Below are 12,678 nucleotides of genomic sequence, written 5' to 3'. Positions count from 1 at the left end.
CATAAGGCCTATCCTGATGGCCCTATCTGAAATTGCTGCCTGCTCTCTACTCCCCCGTCCAACCCCACTGCATTCTTTCTATTACTAGCATGCAGTTATCACAAGCCAAAACTAACCTGCTTGTTTATTTGTCTCCTTCATACCAGAATATAAATTTCATGAGCAGGGACCTTATCTGTCTCGCGTGCTGCTGTATTTTTGTACCTGGCATGCTGCTCAGTAAATATCTGTGAATGAATGAAGAGATGCTGCTTATGAGTCCTCCCAGTTTCCAAGACAGGTCTTTTTGAGGCCAAAGGTTGGAAACTGGGTCATTACCACTGGAAACAATGGAGCAACAAGTAACCAGGACCTTTCACAGTCAGATTTGTTTGCCTTTAAAATTCTGTGGTGACCACCTCTACCAAAACCCCAAGTCCAAAGTTTTTCAGTTCTTTGACAGTTTGCCAAAAATTCCATTAACTATGAAGGTTCTTCTGAATTAATATACATATATGTCCTTTAAAGATGCGGTATTTAAGGATGTATCTGTCATCCATATTCAGCAGGAATTTCCATTTAGATAGCTTTATTTCTAATAAAGAAAGTATTCTATACTCCATTTAAATACTTGAGGGGAGACAGCCAGACTGCCATTGGGAGTAGGCTGGGAAAAGTATTACAGAAATGGGAGATGAGTGCCTTTTTCTGAAACTGTCTCCTACAGACTCTGGATCCAGAAAAGGAAGGAAAAACTGTTTTGTCCTTCCCTTCACTGTCTGGTCCTAAAATTTACATTAGTGAAAAAGTCTGCAGTGAGTTTATCTGGATATCCCAGGATCACTTGTTAACACAAAACTAAATTTCCCTTGGGAACTGAGTGCTAACAAACCACTAACTCATAGGTTGGGGTTATTTCCATTTTCTGTACAATAACTTTGCAAAGCTCTGAGCTTACTGAACTGACATCACTGGCGTCAGTTCATCACAACCATCCTGTCCTTATAAGATCATCTTGTCCTTACATACCTTCACTAATCCTATCCCTTTCCTCCTGGGAATGACACTGACTGTTTCCCAAAAGACCAGCAAATATTCTAGAAGCATCCTTTCCCTTTTTCCAACCCTCTTAGTCCCCAGTTTCATGTAAGCCAAACACACTAGAAGAAAAAGGGGGAAATGGAGACACTACGGCTTTTCCCAGACGCCTACTTTTTTAAAGATATATTTTATTGATTATGCTATTACAGTTGTCCCACTTTCCCCCCTATGTGCACTGCCTTTGTGCACTGCCTCCCACCCACATTCTCCCCCTTTAGTTCATGTCCATGGGCCATACATATAAGTTCTTTGGCTTCTCCATTACCTATACTATACTTAGCCTCCCCATATCTATTTTGTAGATTATTTATGCTACTTATTCCCTGTAGCTTTCCCCCCATCCTCCCCACTCCAACTCCCCCAATGATAACCCTCCATGTGATCTCCATTTCTGTGGGTCTGTCCCTGTTCTAGTTGTTTGCTTAGTTTGTTGGGGTTTTTCTTTTAGGTTCGGTTGTTAATAGTTAAAAGTTTGTTGTAATTTTACTGTTCATAGTTTTGATCTTTTTCTTAGATAAGTCCCTTTAACATTTCATAAGATAAGGGCTTGGTGATGATAAACTCCCTCAACTTGACCTTATCTAGGAAGCACTTTATCTGCCCTTCCATTCTAAATGATAGTTTTGCTGGATAGAATAACTTGGATGTAGGTCCTTGACTTTCACAACTTGGAACACTTCTTTCCAGCTCCTTCTAGCCTGTATGGTTTCTTTTTAATCAGCTGATAGTCTAATGGGAACTCCTCTGTAGGTAACTGCTTTTCTCTTGCTGCTTTTTAGATTCTCTCATCTTTAATCTTGGCTAACGTGATTATGATGTGCTTTGGTGTGTTCCTCCTTGGGTCCAACTTCTTTGGGACTGTCTGAGCTTGCTGGACTTCCTGGAAGTCTATTTCCTTTGCCAGATTGGGGAAATTTTCCTTCCTTATGTTTTCAAATAAGTTTTCCATTTCTTGTTCTTCCTCTTCTCCTTCTGGTACCCCTATGATTCAGACATTGGAACGTTTAAAGATGTCCTGGAGGTTCCTAAGCCTCTCCTAATATTTTTGAATTCTTGTTTCTTCATTCTGTTTTGGTTGAATGTTTGTTTCTTCCTTCTAGGGAAGGAAGTTGAATTGAGTCCTGGTTTCCTTCCTGTCACCGTTGGTTCGCTTTACATTTTCTTTTATTTCACTTTTCGTAGCCTTCATTTTTCTTCCTCTAGTTTGTGACCAAATTCAACCAATTCTGTGAGCATCCTGATTACCAGTGTTTTGAACTCTGCATCTGATAGGCTGGCTATCTCTTCATCACTTCATTGTATTTTTTCTGGAACTTTGATCCATTCTTTCATTTGGGCCTTTTTTTTTTTGTCTCGTCTCATCATGCCTGTTAAGTAGTAAGGGGCAGAAACTTAGGTATTCACCATGGCGGGCAACCCACATCACTGCATTTTGGTACTGTACATGGGGGAGGGGGTTAAGGGAGAACAATGCTGCATGCTCTGCTCTCTACCAACTTTCAGTCACTTCCCCTGCTACCCACAAGCAAACTGGGCTCTTCTGGTGCTGATTCCTGGGTGGGTGGGTCTGTGTACGTTCTAGGACCCTGTGGGTCTCCCCAACAAACTCTCCTGTGAGGCTGGGAGATTCTTTTGCCACCTCAACCCTGACGGGTTTTTTCAGTCAGGGGTTTTGAGGATTTCTTTTCTCACACTGGAACCCTGGGTTACATGGTGTGTCTTGCTCCTCAGTTGTTCCTCCCCATTTATCTGCACACAAATGTGGGACTGCCCACTCCACTCTTCCAGCCACTGCCTACCGGGTCCTCCAGCCACATTGCCATGAGTCCTCTCTACCCCAGCTGCCTGTCTTGACCCCTCCTACCAGTCCAGATAAATGTTCCTTCTTTAATTCCTTGGTTGTTAGACTTCCATACAATTAGATTTTCTGTCAGTTCTAGTTGTTTTTTGTTTTTAAATGTGTTGTTGTCCTTCTTTTGGTTGTGCGAGGAGGCACAGTAGGTCTACCTATGCCTCCATCTTGGCCGGAAGTTTTTCTATTTGTAACAAAGGCCAAAATACTTACAGGGCCAAGTACTAGCTAATTTGCAGTATTTTTTTTTTTTTCAAAAAACTCTCTGGTTTAAGAAATTTAAAGACACACATTCAGACAGACAATTTACTACCGTACTCCCTACAGTGAAATGAGAGGAACCGTGTTTTATTATTTTATCTGTGAAATCTGAGACTGAGGTGAACTGGGAAGGCAGGAAACTGATCTTACTCTGTTATAATCAAATGATATCAACATACCTTTCAAATCATGTGCCCACCAATTTGTGCTATGGTTTGGGACCAGTACAATAAGTAAGACTTCATCTCTTGGCTTTGATTCAGGCCTCTCTTCATACACACTGCAGGCTATGCTCCGACTACTTCCTAAGACCCCTAACCTTGCACACAGCCTGGCCTGACAGACCTCTCTACCACACCAGGATGGAGACACGCCAATCCTCCCATATGTCTTCATCATTCCATCTGATTTCTGTGGGTCTCTCTCCAGATAAAATTACCCAACAGTTTAAAGTATGTATAGGAAAGCAAGACTTCTAGTTCTTGCTGCAAATGTTTTAATTCTTTCTGCCCTCCGCTCCTCCCACCAAGACTCATAGTGTTACCAAGCTATTCAGAGGTAATAAATTAATCCAAGGCAATTTAATCTGAGGAGTGAATTAACACTTGACTTCTAAGTACAATAAAGGGTTGTGTGTGGGAATACAGTATATGTGTGGGGCCCAGATTAGGCAATTATATTAAAGTGTAAACCTTATACAAAACATAGTTACTATTATTCGGGTGTTAGTATCTTCATTTGTGAAACTTCCCAAAGATGTATGATTTTGTAAAGGGAAGTGCAAGGAAAGGTAAACGCTCATTCACTAAAAGAATAAATGTCTAATGCAGACTTTTATGTACTAACACCTGGGGACCAAGAGATTTGGGGTCAGGGGTTTCTTTATGATGTTCTTCAAATACAAGTAACCGTTTTAACCATCTCATCTAATCTAGCAACATTTAAGGCTAGACCCGAATCCCTCTTCTGAATTGAGGAACCACTGCTCTAAGATAGCACTAAATAATCCTCATCTTGGCACTTGATCATACAGCCTGCCTTGATGTTCTCAGACTGCTTCACTGTGTATAAAATCCTTTTTCTCCACTCAAGCCATAAATTCGTTGATGGCATAAATCTTTTTTTGGCTCCCTTATGGTACACTAAACAATGTAAGTACTCAATAAATACGTGGGAAACGGAATTGAGATGATATAGTTTATAGGAAAGTCTAATCAAACATACATACATAATAAAATACTTCTTTATCTTTTACACAAATTATTTCCAAAACCCAAACGGTTCCCTGCCACAACCAGCTGTCCCTAATTCAGCTCTCCGCAAGCTAACAGCACTCTTAACTCCCCCTCCTCTCTTCCATCACCCTGCTCTGGAACCACCCCCGATTCCCAATGTCCCCCCCAAAAAAACTGTCTCACCTTTTCTCTCTCTCTCTCTTTTTTTTTTTTTTTTGCGTTTATGACCGTATTGGAAAACAATGTAAGCAGCCTCTATGTTTCTGAATCCCCACTCCCCAGCCAGTTCAGGGGATGCCACTCGGCAGTAACCGAGACTCACGGGAGAAATGTGGCCCACCCCACAATGTCCATTTTCCTCAAGAATTGGGAAGAAAACATTTTTACATTAAAGTTTGAGTATTTTGACCCAAAACTCGCAACCGTTTTCAAAATAAACTCGAGAAAGTGCTCGTTTTTCGCCGAGGTTGGGATCCAAAGGGCTCCGCGCAACCCAAAGTGGGGCTGCCCGCTTCCCTCCCAGACCAGTCAGTCGCCTCCTACCCCTCGAAACCACAGCGGGTCCTCAGGTCCCCTACCCGGCTCCTTCCTGCACCCGGCCTCCTCAGCTCGCCCTGGAGGCCCATCTTTCCTCCCACATGATCCCTACTTCCCCCAAACACCTCCTACCCCAGGCCCTTCCCCCCACAACCGCCTGCACTTCTCCCTTCTTTCCCTCAGGCTCTTCGAGTTTCTCTCCTCTTCCTCGCTCCTACCCCTTTTCCTTTTAGCCCTCGGGCCCGGGCGCCTCGGGCCCCTCCAGGCCCGGCTTCTTCTAACTCCCACCCCTCGAGGCCTCCCGCTCACCTCGTTTCCATCCTCCAGCAGGAGCCACTCGGCGTCCATCCCCACGCGCCGCAAGCACCAGCTCCGGCCTCCGCGGCGGTCCCTCGGAACCAAGGAGCCGGGGTCCCCCATAGCCCACTACAACCAGCACCAAGCCAGGCCCCGACCCCGGTTCCCGCCGCCTCTTCGCCTGTTTGACAACATAACTACACAACAGACAGAAGCAATCGCTCTGCGCTCACGATCGACGCGAATTCTGGCTCCGGCTCCGCGCCCCGCCCACCTCCGGCGAGCCCGAAGTCACTGCGCGCCTGCGCGAGAAAGGGCGCCCGGGGTCGCGCAGGTGTGCAGCTCACTATCTCCAGGTGGAGGCGGGCGCGAACGAGATAATCTACTCTCGCGTTCCACTCTCCTCTCACTTTCTAGAACTGTGTCCTCAGTCCTATCCTCCCTAAAATGGAAACTCTTCTCATCTTTTTGTTTTTTTTAATTACATTTTGCTTCATGATGATTTCCGTAAAACTATAACCAACCTTTAAACAACTTTAAACTTGTTATTGCCGCGCCTGGTGTGGCTCAGTGGGTTGAGCGCCAGCCTGGGAACCAAATGGTCGCCGGTTGGATTCCCAGTCAGGCAGGGCACAAGCCTGAGTTGCGGGCCAGGTCCCCAGCAGGTGGCCTTGGAGAGGCACCTACACATTGACGTTTCTCTCCCTTACTCCTCCCTTTCCCTCTCTAAAAGTAAATAAATAATATCTTTTAAAAAATAAACTTGTGCCCTGGCTGGCGTAGCTCAGTGGATTGAGCGCGGGCTGGGAACCAAAGTGTTCCAGGTTCGATTCCCAGCCAGGGTACATGCCTGGGTTGCAGGCCATGATCCCCAGCAACCGCACATTGATGTTTCTCTCTCTCTCTCTCTACCTCCCTTCCCTCTCTAAAAATAAATAAATAAAATCTTTAAAAAGAAATTTTGGAAGGTTAGAAATTTTCTAAAACTGGACTGTAGTTATTATTATACAGTTGTATACATTTACTAAAAAGTCATTGAAACATTTTTATACTTCCAGTGGATGAATTTTATGGTATGTAAATTATCCACAGTAAAGCTATTAATTTAGAAAAGAAATAAAAAACAATTCAAACTTCTTCATTGAAGTCTCCAACATAGTGTGGTAGCTGTTCCCTGTAGTGAGTACTTCTGTGACAATTCGATGCCCGCTTTTGTCATTTCAATTTTCTAATACCTGGTTAACAATTTTTTTTAAATTCTGTCAGGAGAAAATACATATACTAAATAAATCATACAAAGTACATTAGTCAGTGGCTGACATTTACTGAGATCTAAGTGCTAAGGTACTGGGCCAAACTCCCCACGCACTTTATCTTATTTGCTTGTCCCTTATCAACAATATGATGATAGTGGTTACAACTATAATTCCTATCATTACTTTACAGGTGATGAGAAAAGAGGCCCAGAAAGGCTGAGAAATCTTCCCAAAGTAAAAATTAAATGGTGGGGCAGGGTGCCAACTGAGGTCTGTTTCCAGAACCCAGTTTCTTAACACGGCTGCAACCCCAGCCCGGAGCCTGTTGTCTGTGTGGCACTGTCAGGTCAAGGATTGCCCTTTGTTGTGTCACAAAAGGTAAGGAAAACTGGCGAGTGCCATAACTGCACCCTCAGACAGACATCCCCCGAAGCTTGGATGGGTGTCTGTCGGTGCCTGCACGTCCCCTTAGTGTTCTGTCTGGGGAACAAGTGCACCTAGAAGCCGTCCTGACATTACCTCAGGCTCCTTAGACTCTTCTTGCCTGTGACAGGTTCTCAGACTTCTCTTGTTTTTAATGACTTTGAGGAGTACTGGCCCCACATTTTGTAAAATATCCCTTAATTGGGATGTCTCTGATGTTTTTTCTTATTATCAGACTGGGGTTATAGGTCTTGGGGAGGAAGACCACAAAAGTAAAAATGCCATTCTCATGAGATCATATTAAGGGTACAAACTGTTAACAGGAATTATCACTGTTGATGTTAATCTTGATCATCATGCAGCTTAGGCAGTGTAAAGTTCCTCTTTCCCCCTTTCCCACAGCGTGCTCTTTGAAGGAGGTCATTATGCACAGTCCACACTTAAGGAGTGGGGAGTTTTGCTCTACTTCCTTAAGGCAGGTTGTCCGCGTAAGTTATTTGAAATTCTTCTGTACAGATTTGTCTCTTCTCCCCCATTTATTTATTGAGTCATTTACTTATATAAATATGGACTTGTGGATACTTATTTTATACTTCGAGTTATAACCCAGTGCCACTTTATTTATTTTGTTACTCAGATTGTTACCACTTTGGCTACACTGTCCCACGACACAATTCCCATCATGTGTTTTATTGAGCACTTGCTTACTTTCTGGTACATGATGGTTTAGGCCTAGAATCAGCCATTTCTCCAAGGATCCTTGGTTCCTTTTATTAAAAAATAGTGTTAGAAACAAAGATCTGGGCACTGGGTGTGCTTGTGGCCAATGGAATGTCATTGCTTCTAGGCTCTCTGAGCTGACAAAGCAAGGAAAAATATGTGTGAATGAATCCTAACCCCTCTATATCTATGAATACTTATGTATGCATGTATATTGTATGTGGGTATGTAATAACATGCATCTACACAGTTATCTATTTCAGTGTGTAATTTGATTGTATGCATACTGATGTCTTACAACTCTAATGCACCTGGCACCTGGATCATTCTAGTCATTTCCCACCTAACCTGCACCCCCTGCCCCCTTGCTCATCTGTAATCTTTCTCTCCAGCTGTGAGACACCTGGCTCTCACCCTCAGCCATACATTTGCTTAACTATCATTTCCGGTAGACATGTAGGGTGGCTTTGTAATGAACCCACCACCTGTGGGAAACAACTTCAACAACTAGAGGAGACTTCTTATGCTTGGGTTTTTGCCTTTGGTCTTGCAGCTCAACTCCAGAGTTACTTAGGTCAGCACCTTTTTTCTCCAGCCCCTTCGGAGAGATTGTTTCATACAGTTACACTCTTTTTTCAAAATCTGCATTTTGCCTGGAGCCCTTGACCTCCTAAATGATTTTTTAAATTTATGTACATTAAAGTTCACTCTTCCTAATGTAAAGTTTTATGAGTTTTGGCAAACGTGTAGTGTCACGCATTATATTCTCATAGAGAATAGTTTCAAGGCCCTAAAAAAAATCCCTTGTGCTTCACCAATTCATCCCCACCCCTATCCCACTCCCACATCTTGCTCATTTATTTCACTTTATATCCTGGAGATAATTCCATTACAGTGTATACGTATGTTCTTCCATCTTCTTTACTCCATTGTATATTACTCCATTGTGTAGTTGTACCATTGTTTCTTCCATCGGTCCTGTATTGATAATCAGTTCAGTTCTTTCCAGTCTTTCTCTATCACAAATAGTCCTAAAATGAATTAGTAGGTACCAATTTTGAGTACCTACCATGTATTTTTTATATATTATCTTACTTAATCCTCACTACCAACCTGCAAGATATCCCTATTTACCTAGGAGAAACCCGAGACTACTGGGTTACCCAGGGTCTCCTTACCATGAGCTTATTAAGGGTTATGTTTTGTTTTCTATTGTATTCCTGACATTTTTACTGAAGGAATGAAGGAATGAAACCGTTAATGACTGGCAGCGCAAGGAACTAAAGCCAGGGCTGTGAGTTCAGATCTATGTGTCCCCAAATGCAGCATTCATTACAGTCTAGCTGTGGTCTCTAAGCTGGAGTGGCCATACCCAAGGGAAAGATAGCAGGACGCAGGAAGGAAGTAGGGTGTTGCCTATATCTGTGGATCTGACACATATCTCATTGCATATACTCAACCAATGTTCATTGAACTGAGCTAAGGAATGTTGGAAAGAGTTAGGAAGTGGGAAAGAAAAATGACAAGAGGAGGAAGCACAGGGCAAGAAGAAAAGGAAAGAGAGAACTATGCAAAGAAAATATGGCAGATTATTTTCCAAGATGATTACAACAAGATCACCCATCCCACATGGTCTTACAATGTGGCTTGACACTCCTCATGTTGTAAGATGGTGTCTGTATTTTCTTCCCTTGAATCTATGTGACTCCAGGAGAAAAGATGCTATGCCATTCATTAAAGGCGACACAGCTGCCCTGGCTGGTGTGGCTCAGTGGATTGAGCACCAGCCTGCAAAACGAAAGAGCGTTGGCTTGATTCCCGGTCAGGGCACATGCCTGGGTTGCGGGCCAGGTACTCAGTTGCGGGAAATGCAAAAGGCAACTGATTGATGTTTCTGTTGCACATCAATGTTTCTCTCACTCTTTCTTCCTCCCTTCCCCTCTCTCTAAAGATAAATCAAAATCTCCAAAATAACATTTCATTAAAAAAAAAAAGGTGATAACAGCTTCCACCTGGACTTTTTGGGATGCCTTCGGAACCCAGTACCCACGAGCAACAGAGAGAACACAGGAAGAGGCTGCATGCAGATGTTCTGGCTGACAGCTCCAGCTGTGGTCCCGACTTCATCCAGCATCAAGTGCCAGGCATGGGAATGAAGGTGCCCCTAGATGATATTAGCCCCCTTGACCTGCATCACCCCAGCCTTTGAGTCTTTCCAGCTGAGGCCCAGACACTGTGGGGTAGATCTGAGTCATCCCTGTCTCACCCCATCTGAGCTCCTGACCCACAGAGTCTGGGAGCATGATACAATGGTTGTGTTGAACCAATGGGGATAGTGTGTTATGCAGCAATAAAGAACTGGAACAGGAGAAGTGGGGTGGGGGCCTCTTGAACAGTCATTGGTTGTCTGCTTTAATATTAGGGTAATACTAAGCTACTAGAGTAGCTTCTGTAATGTACAAACCCCAAATATTTGTGGTTAAGGCAGTAGAAGTTTCTTTCTTACTCGCGCAGTTATTTGGTGCAGTGTTTCTGGCTGGTGGACAGCCTCCCACTAAGTCATTCAGGAACTCGGACTACTGCTGTCCTGGGGATTCTCTGTTCTCCAGGGCTTGGAGTGTTTTGCATCCAGAAAGCAAAACAAGGAAAAGGCACACCTACTTTTTAACTGTATAGTCCCAGAAGTGACTTACATTACTACTGCTCACATTTTATTGGAGAGAACTGGTCACACAAACCCCACCTAGGTCCAAGGAAGGTTAGGAAACGGTGGCCAGGCAGTTCCCAGGAACAATTCTAGACTACAGAAAAGCAAGCATGAATTTTGGTGGGCAGTTAGCCATCTCTGAAAGACTTTAAAACTCAAGTAAATGAATTAAAATGATGGTCATGATGAAGCTTCCCCTTCCTGTCTCCCTGGAATAGAGGTGGGGTAAAAGGATGAAGGACAAGTGATCGCATATTGCTCACTGTGTGGATTTGTGTGAGGCCAGCTCCCATGCAAGTCAGTGATAAACTAGAGGCCACTGCTGTAGTGCGGTCGTGAGGTGCGTGGAATCTGGAGCCAGCCTGCCTGAGCTCAGATCCTTGCTCTGCAACTTAGTAGATATAAGACCTTGAGCAAGTTACTTGACCCCACCACCCCCAGCCTCAGTTTCCCCATTTGTAAGATGAGGGTGATGATATGGATAGCACTTCACTTATAGGATTGTTATGAGGGGTAACTCAGTCAATTCTATGCTTCATACATAGAAAGTACCCAGTAATTGTTCGCTGCCGTTGCAGGACAATGGGGTGTTAGCTTCTGCAGAGCTACTTCCTGTAGACACAAACTCTGTCTTCCTGTTGTTTTTCCATGTTCTCTTGTCTAGGAGATGTGTCTAGGATGCTTCCCTTCTCTAATTGGTGAAGTTATAAAGTAGAAATCCCTCCAATCAATCTTAGATCCTCTTATTATCCATCTCTAAGCAAGATGGGCTTTTCAAAATGTGTAAACCAAACGGTTTCCTTGGTGAGCAAGGGCTGATCCACTTTGGGGGCAGGGCTCTGCCAGTTGATTTGAAGTGTGACGTCCTGTGTGAGGTTCAATAGGGGTGAGGTGGAACATTTTCATTATGTTTTCATAGAATGAACTGAGAAGAAGGGGGTCTTGCTCTCGTGCCTCAAGCAGTCTTGTTTCTCCCTAAGTAATCTCCTAAAGTTGAGATCACAGGCCAACTTTTCAATACATTGCTGCATTACTGCTCATCCTTGGGGCAGGGGGGCTGCGAGGCTCAGATGGATTCTCTGGACTCAGGGTAACTGGGGGAGGCAGACTCCCAGATGGGGTGACCCAGCTTTGTGTGCGCTGTGGGGGCAGGAGGTGGGACTCAAGGCTCCACAGTCCCCTTCACTCTGCCTTTCCTCTTAGTCATGTGTTCTACCACCTTCTTTTCTCCACCCACACCCAAATTAAGACTCAGTGCTGAAGGAATCAGGGAAAGATGTCTTCTATTTAACGGGAAATGTTTTAGAAAAACAGAAATAGGCAAAGCGGGGAAAAGGAGCCATCTGCTTTGGACAGATTGTGTATTAAATGCTATTTTATGTAAACAGGATTTCAAGTATAGAGTCAGAAAGATATTTCTGATACCTTTAATCAAGTTTATTATATTTTAGAAGTACCCATAATGGCTCATCAAGTTTATTTTCTTCTGGAGGTGTCTGTAAGCAGTAATTAGGTGAATGTTTTAGAGGTACTTGAAATCAGTCCTGTAGGAAACCACCTCGTTCCTTATTGGTTGGGCCCTAGCTGTTTCTTTAAGCATTCACATCCTTTAACTTGTCGTCAACAAGCATCAGCATCCAATTCAAATATTTATTACCCATTAGATTTTATTAAGGAGCGGGAGGAGGAAGGGTGGAGGGAAGCATACAAAAGGGAAAGAAGGCAGCGGGAATTAGGCATCAGTAATTACTTGTTTTCCTCTCACTGCAGAGTTGGCTTCAGCCTGTTTATTTTTACACATAACACATGGAACCAAGTGCCTAATATAAAATTAGGCTTGGGGTGACTTACAATTAAACCACACCACTTTGAGTTGGCTATTTGTAGACTACAAAACCCACAAACATCCCTAACTCGATTTGCCTTTGTCCAGGACTCAGGAAAGGTGGGGGTAGGGGGAGTGTTTGTCACATGGAGAACCCAGAGTTCTATAATCTAAGGTTATAATGCAATTCTCATGACATTTTTTGGACTCACACATTGACTGCTCTATGAGCTCTGGCATTTATTATTCAGGATTTGTTGAAATGTGCTTAAGTTTATTTCAGTTACTAGTGGGCTTCTCTCTCCCGTTTCAGTAATAATGTTTAGAGCTGTGTTTTCCAAACCCAGCTAGCATGCGCTAATGAATGTTGACCAGCATGTCTGAAACATGGAGTAGACAGAGCAGGGCAGGCCAGCACACACGGTGACGGCAGGCAGTTTGTGACATGTCACTGGTGTTTGTGTGTGTCTGTCTGGGTGCTGGGC

General features: G+C 43.7%; 1 protein-coding gene across 5 annotated transcripts in view; it reads right to left on the bottom strand.

The window, feature by feature from the left end:
* The window catches only part of RNF8 (ring finger protein 8), a 35,815-nt gene extending 30,266 nt beyond the window's left edge, over positions 1 to 5,549 (bottom strand). The window contains exon 1 of one of the 5 annotated variants that reach the window (XM_028510420.2): positions 5,275 to 5,549. In XM_028510420.2, the coding sequence (XP_028366221.1) occupies positions 5,275 to 5,385 (111 nt within the window). In that variant the 5' untranslated portion in view covers positions 5,386 to 5,549. The remainder of the gene's footprint in view (positions 1 to 5,274) is intronic. The other 4 variants (XM_036024053.1, XM_036024052.1, XM_036024050.1 and 1 more) reach the window with 4 other exon arrangements.
* Positions 5,550 to 12,678: the final 7,129 nt, after the last annotated feature.

This window comes from Phyllostomus discolor, chromosome 4 (genome assembly GCF_004126475.2).
Source record: "Phyllostomus discolor isolate MPI-MPIP mPhyDis1 chromosome 4, mPhyDis1.pri.v3, whole genome shotgun sequence".
NCBI classification, from domain to species: domain Eukaryota; kingdom Metazoa; phylum Chordata; class Mammalia; order Chiroptera; family Phyllostomidae; genus Phyllostomus; species Phyllostomus discolor.
The sequence above is the reverse complement of the archived record's forward strand: the minus strand, read 5'-3'. Positions and strand labels throughout refer to the sequence as shown.